The sequence below is a fragment of the Anarrhichthys ocellatus genome, unplaced genomic scaffold, assembly GCF_004355925.1.
Source record: "Anarrhichthys ocellatus isolate YVR2014 unplaced genomic scaffold, GSC_Weel_1.0 scaffold2292, whole genome shotgun sequence".
NCBI classification, from domain to species: Eukaryota; Metazoa; Chordata; class Actinopteri; order Perciformes; family Anarhichadidae; genus Anarrhichthys; species Anarrhichthys ocellatus.
The window spans coordinates 1-8,060 of NW_022282266.1; the positions used below are offsets into that span (position 1 = coordinate 1).

The window sequence follows — 8,060 nt, forward strand, 5'->3', positions numbered from 1 at the left end:
TACGACTCTATCATCTCACTATGGGTCACACACACACTCACACACACGCTCACACACGGACTGGGTCTCAGAGGGGGACAGCATACAGAGACTGCGGTCCCCACACACACTGATCAAAACAATGTATTTGTCAGAAAAGAGAAGTCTTTCATGGGACACACACGCACACACACAGAGGTGTTGGAGGCCTCTCCCCATGCCCTTGTTCTGGACAGCCCAATTATCTCTCTGCACCTCACTGTTTTCCCTTCAATTCTCTCTCTCTCTCTCTCTCTCTCTCTCTCTCTCTCTCTCTCGCTCTCATTCTTATCCTCTCTCAATGTAGTTTTTGTCTTTTTTCATCTGCAGCCACTTTTTTCATTCATCCAATAACTGATTGACTGTTAAATCACTTTCAAAGTCTCATTTGAAATGCTGACGGTGACATTGATGTCGTCTAGAAAAGAAAAGAAAAAAATATATATATACACACACACACACACACACACACACACAACAACAGCATTTGTTGGTCTGTGCCGATGAAATGTTTTGGTTAATACTGAAATTATCAACAGAAAACCAATAAAAAACAATTCTTGTGTTTTTAGTTTTAAACTGTTGGTCAAAATAAACTGTAAATGTCAGATTGGGCTTTAGGGAACTGGGATGGGCATCTTTGACTATTTCTTTCCAATTTAAAGACTTTATTAAATACAAAGGGGAAAACAATCATAGTTGCAGCGCTACTTTAGATGACTTCTAAGTGAAAACACACTTTTATTGTAAATTCCCAAATATTGTTTTATATTTTTTGCTTTTGATAGAGAGATATCTATAGATATTTGTAGATAATGAGTAAAATATCTGACCTGACTGTCATCATGAGATAAGTATGAGTAAAGCATAACAACATATCCTGATTATGTTAGTGGGATTAAGAACATTGCTGGAGTTGTGTTAATAGAAGCCAGTCATAACCACATCTCTATACCATACATGTGCAGTTTGGGATATTTATGGGGTAATAGGCACATCACTGTGTACATGTAAAGGTAGCCCGTCTTTGACCACTTCCTCTGATCCTGGTGGTGTGGGAAGAGTGCGAGGCAACTTCTGAAGAGAGCGTTATACCCCTACTGAGGGCAAGGAGCTTTAAAGGTGCCTTCTACACAGACCCCCAACACACACACAAACATAGGAACACTGAGATCACTGAAGCGTGTCGGCCAAACTTTCTTAGTCACCCTCTGTCTGTATCTGTGCCTTTTGTATCTCTGTCTTTTGCTTCTGTTCGGTTGAAACAATCTCTTTTGAAGAAGATTCAGTGTTGAATAAAGGTATACTTTCACCAAGATGAGGAATACTTGCATGATAATTAAAATATGACACATGGCAATTAATTAAACTGGTAGTGCTGTACACTCCTCCATCTCTCTCTCTCTCTCTCTCTCTCTCTCTCTCTCTCTCTCTCTCTCTCCCACTCCCGCCCTCCCTCCCTCTTTCTCTCTGTGTGTCTCACTCCATGTGACTCTCTCCTGCTGTTTCAATCTCCTAGTAAATGATAATGAACCTCTATCTGTCGCAGTATGTCTCGGACACACTGGCGCCCCACACAACCTAGCAGCCTTTGAGGTTTGTGTGTGTGGACAGGGGATATTTGGGGACCGGGACCATGGAGCATACCATCTCATCCATATAAACCCATGTGGCACCCAGCACACACACACACACACACACGCACACACTGCCCCACAGCTATTGAGACGGGATTAGGGCACCCTTGTGTCGGCCTTTGAGGCAAAGAGAGATAGGAATCTTTGTGTGTGTGTGTGTGTGTGTGTGTATAAGTCAGTATGGGTGTCATGGATGTATGATTGAAGACGTTATTAACCCCACGATCCCCTGCAGCTCTGCAGCTGAAGTTCTGCAGTGTGTGTGTGTGTGTGTGTGTACGCACACGAGATGTGCAAGGGGAAAAAGTGACTGACCGTGTTCTCCATGAATTGTCGATGTGAATCTTTAAATCACTGTATGTGTATGTGTTTCTGTGTGTGAAGACACCATCTGATGCCTCCGGGCCTTACAGTCCTGTGGTGTGCGTGTGTGTGTGTGTGTGTGGTCCCACACGATGTGTGTGTGTGTGTGTGTATGTGTGACTGGGGTATTGGTCCTGTATGGTACAATGGTGATAAGGACAACTAGCAGGAGACCTGATCGTCAGGGGTGCCAGTGTGTTTGTGTGTGTATGTGTTTATGATGCCCACTTTTCATCTGGCCTTTCACCGTGGGTGCTGTGATGTCACTGACACCTTCTTAAAATAGACACAGGCACACACAAACATAATCCAACTAGGAAGGATGGAGGCTTGGGGACAGTCTCTTGTGTGTTTGTGACAAATATAAAGCTGAAGTGTGGCGTGTAAATTCATTCATCTGCTGTATACACCGTCTCGGCAGTCCATGCAAATGGTTCAGTGACGAGCCCTGTGATCACTGTCAATTGCGTCTGAATAAGAGATTGTGGGAGGCGTGTCCACCTTAAATGACAGTCTGATAAGAGCACAGGTGTATGGACGGAGAGACATGGTAGTAAGGAGACATTCAGAGACGTAAGCACAGTCTGTGTGAGGAGAGGTAACACGGGGTGAGGGGTTTGAATCGGACCCCACACAAATTAATCTGCAAGTGATGGACCAAGAGGGGCGTTAAGGGGACATGGAGGGAGGAATGGGCAAAGTGAGGGATGGACGAGCGACTGCAGTGGGCGAAGGCAGATAACGAGGAAGGAGGGAGCGAGGGAAGGATGGCCATAGGAAGGGTAGATCATCCACAGCCCTGGTGGGGAGGACAGGCAATTACCAACTGGGGCAGATATGGCACTGGGATTGGTGTGTGTGAGTGTTGGGGGGGTTTGGGGGGTGGGGGAGGAAAAATGAGAAGGAGAGCATGCAGCAAGGGTTGACGACTTAACTGATCTGGAGCTGAACCTTAAAATCGTATAGTTCTTCAAATGAAATGAAAATGTTTGCCAATGGTTTGAGATTATTATTATTATTCACTCGTTTGCTGTTTAATGTAAAAATACAAGTTGTGAAAATGCTTAAATTATGTATATTTAATTCTAGTTAGTTAGTAAGAGAATATGACCGATTGGAATATCACTTCTATTGATATTCCAGTTATTGCTGTGTGGTTTACGTGTGCATTTCTTCTTAGCTGACTGTTTTCTGTATGTGCAGACATCTGCCCTGAGCGTCGTATGAATATTCTAAAATGGTGTCGTATGTTCCTGTTTTCGTGTTGCTTAACCCAACCTACATATGCGTGTCTGTCTCCTATTTGCAGAGGAGGGCATCAATCACGAATGCAAGCTGTGTAACCAGATGTTTGATTCACCTGCCAAGCTGCTTTGCCACCTGATAGAGCACAGCTTCGAAGGCATGGGAGGTACCTTCAAGTGTCCCGTCTGCTTCACAGGTGAGAGACAGACACACACACACACACACACACACACTTTCACCGTCAAGGACAGTAGCACAGAAAACCACTGCTCACTTGTGTCCGATGCTTTTAAAAATGGACTCAGAAACATGCATACTGCACACATAAGCATAACAAGTTAGCGCACATGAATTCACAAACTACACAGCAGGGACACACACTCTAGTATACCGCAAGAAACTATTATTAATAATAATAATAATAAGGGATAAATGTTGATCAGCATTTTCTGTCCTTCCTGTGGCCATTAAGTTAAGAGTAAACCGATGAGCAAAAGACCTTAGAAGCCAAAGTAAGGGAGAAAATGTAAGGTGTGTCCGCTCTATTTTGGGCTTACTGTGGTGAAGATCCCGTCAAAGCAAGAGGATAAAAATAACGGCACACTTAGATGGATGGGACCCACATCAGGGTCAATGTCCAGTTAGTGTGCCATCATGAAAATCAAAATAACCAATGTTGTGCATTTTTCTATTGTTTTATTCCTGATGTATATTCCTTTTCTCTTCTCACCAATTTGGTTTTCTTGTCTTCTTTTATTCTGCCAGTTTTTTTGCGAGGCGGTAAAATGTATCACAAGCGCCAGTTCAAGCAAAAAACAGTCTCCATGGCTCTCTACCGCTGTAAAATCTCTTTCAATGCAGTAAACGCCTTAACATTTCCCTTAACTAATGGAACGTTCTCCATGCAACATCCTACAGTAACTGCCTCAACTAAGGAGAAATTACACCTTGAGTACATCACCAATAAAATGACTATAGACAGTCCTACCCTAATCATGTGTGAATATTGTAGAACTGTTTTGCTTTGTGTTTTATTTGTATATTATATAAATATGAAGCCAAAGGTGTTTTAACCACCACCACACATTCTCTAAACAGCAAACTGTTCATGTCTTGTCACTTATTTTAGTCAAAAAAACAAACAAACACATGAGTTCATTATTGCAGTTGGAAGCAAGGTTTGCACTTAAATCAGCTCCAGTACTTGTTGTGGCACAGTAAAGCTCTCTCTGGGTTACCTGCATCATGATACATAGAGTAAATGGTTAACAGTGAGATCATGTTCGGAACATTCATTGTTTTCTAACATTTCTAACTGAGGGAGTAATATTCCAGCAGGGGGCTGCTGTTAAAGAAATAGACACAAAACTCTGCATGTGCAAAGGTTCATGCAGTATTACCTCCAAACATGCCAAATATGAAGTACCCTGTGTCTTTGAAATCCACTGGAGGACCCAAACAAAATGCTGGATGACCAAATTAGGCGTGTGGTTGGGTGTATTTCACCAGAAACTAAGACTGCACCTTCCCTCCCTCCCTCCCTCCCAACTCTTTCCCCATACTCTCTCTCTACCCTCCCTCTTTCTCCCCTTCACTGTCTCTCCCCTCCCTCAGTTGTTGAGTTTGTCTTGTGTTGTGTGCCTCTCTCTCTCCCCTCCCACAGGTACACAGCAACGCTTTAAACTTTAACTCTATTCCTTGGTGGCTTATGAATTAGTAAGATGGGCACCACTCCTATGGGGAGGCTTAATAATTCAACACATACACACTCACAGTGAAAACCCAAAGTTTACTGAAACAAAGGGGGGAAAAAGAAAGAGAAAAAAGTGTATGAGACAACACTGAAGCGGAAGTTAAAAAAAGAGGAGATAATTTATTGATAAATATCACAAGGTCTGCTGAGGATAGCTCTTCCTGTCTTCTCTCCTTCTTCCTCGTGCTCTCACTCCTTTCCAGGCAGCCATTCATTTGCTTCAGTTGTGCGTGTTTGTGGGTTTAATTGTACTGAAAAGTCAGTTGTCATTTGCTTTCTCCTCTGCTGCTACAGCATACAGTAGGTAGTGTAGCACTAATCTTTGTTCAGCAGTCCGCTTGTAAACAGTCAATCAGTACATTGGATCTTGAGACATAGCTGGGTTGATACCAATGATTCCTGCTCAGTAATACAAAGCTACATGTACTGTAGTCTGTATCCCAACACCTTCAACTATCTTTCACTCACTGACCCGGGATCAGTTTTCTCCAAAGCTTGCACTTTCCAGTCAACCATTCAAAACTCGCGATGACATTGCAAATCATGTGACAGACAATCCAATTTGAAACAACTGTAAATTGGATTACCTTGAGTTTGACACCATATACTAGTGACACGCCAACAACAATGGAGATCCAGCTGTTACTGTTGCCAATCTCATCTCAAATGTCCCCTTCAGTGGTAATAAGCATTGGCCTATTGACTAATAAACACTGTGTAACGTGTTGCTGTATGTGTCTTCCTCTCCCAGTGTTTGTGCAGGCCAACAAGCTCCAGCAGCACATTTTTGCCGTCCACGGCCAGGAAGACAAGATCTACGACTGTTCCCAGTGTCCGCAGAAGTTCTTCTTTCAGACAGAACTACAGGTAGGTCCCCGTAACGCTGACTCTGTGTTGGCCTTGACCTGACTCTCTGTCTCTGTCTCTGTGTGTGTGTGTGTGTGTGTTTTTAGTTCTTGTCTGGCATAAATTAGGAAATGGTTGTGTGCAGGTACTGATCTCATGCTGTAGTAAGTAGACTGTGTGCACAAGGAGGCTCACTGTGTCAGAGAAAGTGTGGTTCATATTCTAAACCTTAACCCTCCCTTCTTTCGAGGCTTCCACCCGTCTCTCAATATGCAGTAACCTTCTCCAGTTCCTCCTTCCATACCTCCCAGCTACTGTCCATCATTTTTACAGAATCCCGCTATTTACTGTTCATCTGTATTCCTCCCTCCGCCCTCCTTCCATTCCTCTGTCCCCCTCTTTCCATCTCTCCTCGGGAGGTCTGGGCAGGGTTCTGGCAAGCCTCATGCCATTAGGGTCCAGACACATATGTGTGTGTGCATCTGAAAGAAAAGAGAGGGTATAAGTCACCCAAGAGTAGGTCCTGGGCCAGCTGTGGCCAGGTCTGTGATGATGTAAACCTCCCTGTCCTCCATTTCTTCTCCTCCTCGTCTCTTGTATCCCTTTGGCACCAGTCTGTAGGTCAAACAGCAGCGCTGTGAAAGGTGAAATCTGTGAACTTTCATCAGGACCAGAGGTGTTCGCTAAAAACAGTTGTTCTGGAAGAGTGTGTGAAAGCCTGCAGTTTATTCAAAAATAATAGAACTGCTTGCATTGCATTGAAGATCATTTATTACTACTGTCATTAGCCAAGTACTGAGAGTATCACAAGTGATACATTTTCTGGTGTTTTACGATTCTACTAGACAGATTAAATGATTAATAATTGATTACCAAAAAAATACTAGCTAAAATCACACAAGCTACAGTCTATCTTTAAGTGGAGTCTGCCAAAGCACCTCAACCATCATCCTGTTTGAGAGGCAGAACAGATTGTGCTTGGTGTAATGTTTTAGTGTTGAACCTGCATACACCACAGTCTGTGAATACAGATGTTCCACTGTTTTAGACAGGAGATGCTCATTCATTTACAGGTTAGCATGCTGGAATGTTTCAGAAAGGTGAAAAGTGGCTTTTGCTTGGAAGCTACAAGTAGAACTTCTCTGGCCATGACAGGGCTACAGGGTCATCTACAGGGTCCACCTCAGAAGGATATGGTCGGGTTCGCAGTATAGTGTTTGGTTTTTGATAAGCAGCTCCGTTGATTCTACTCAATTCTTCATATCTGACTGCTAACTAAATAACTACATCTAGCTAATGGTGAGACACCTCAGGATCTCACTATCGGTAACAAACACCCACAGAACACAAGAGAGACTGGTTTGCCTTCACTCCACGTCAGTTTGTTTGCATCACACAGAGTACAAGCAAACCGAGTTGTCCCAGGATCACCAACGTCACAATAGAAGCACACATCCCTCATAGCTTCGCTCTGCCCCGGGTCTGGGTGACTTAACTGTCCCAGGAGACCCCGGGGTTCCTGCATCCCTGCCTCTAGGCTCTTGAATTTGTTCCGCACCTCCGGGTGTCTGATTAATCACCAGCCTCCTTCCCGACCCGTCTTCCTCTGATACACGCCGCGGGTCATGGTTACCTGCTTATGTTTCTCACCGGTTAGAAATCCTACACTCGCATCACATCTGCTCCTGGCCCTCTACCTATTGCCCTTGAGTAACCTCCCGCTGCTATCACCCAGGCCACTGTGCACCTTATGCTGACCAGCCTAAACCCAAGGGAACAGCGAAGCAACTGAAACAGAGCCTGGATGGCGACAAAATCACATTTTGGGATGAGTTGTGCATGAGAACGGGCTACGAACCTCGAGTTCCTGTCTTCTAAATGATCCATGTTTTAGCCATCCATCAGACCCCCCCTTTATACCGGCATCAGCGGGCGCTCCACTGTTGTCTGACAGCTCCCTTGTCTTTACCACCTGGCTCGGCATCCTGTTTCTCATGCACACAATCAAGCTGCTGTCTCTACAAATAGTGAACTTTTCTTTAGATGTGATTTAAAGGATACAAAGATTCATAAGTGCGCATATACTTACTGTAGGTGATTGGGTAATGCATTCGAACAGTGGAGACATACTGTACATCAGATTATTGATATCAATACATGAAGATACATTCAATACACACATACAGTTTCCTACCACA

The 8,060-nt window shown here is 43.9% G+C and overlaps 1 protein-coding gene across 1 annotated transcript; it reads left to right on the forward strand.

The window, feature by feature from the left end:
• Positions 1–2,900: 2,900 nt before the first annotated feature.
• Positions 2,901–8,047, forward strand: LOC116378245 (zinc finger protein 423-like). Its single transcript, XM_031840086.1, has 2 exons — positions 2,901–3,459; positions 5,768–8,047. Exons 1-2 carry the CDS (start codon positions 3,303–3,305, stop codon positions 5,923–5,925), a joined length of 315 nt encoding a protein of 104 aa, XP_031695946.1. The 5' UTR covers positions 2,901–3,302; the 3' UTR covers positions 5,926–8,047.
• Positions 8,048–8,060: the final 13 nt, after the last annotated feature.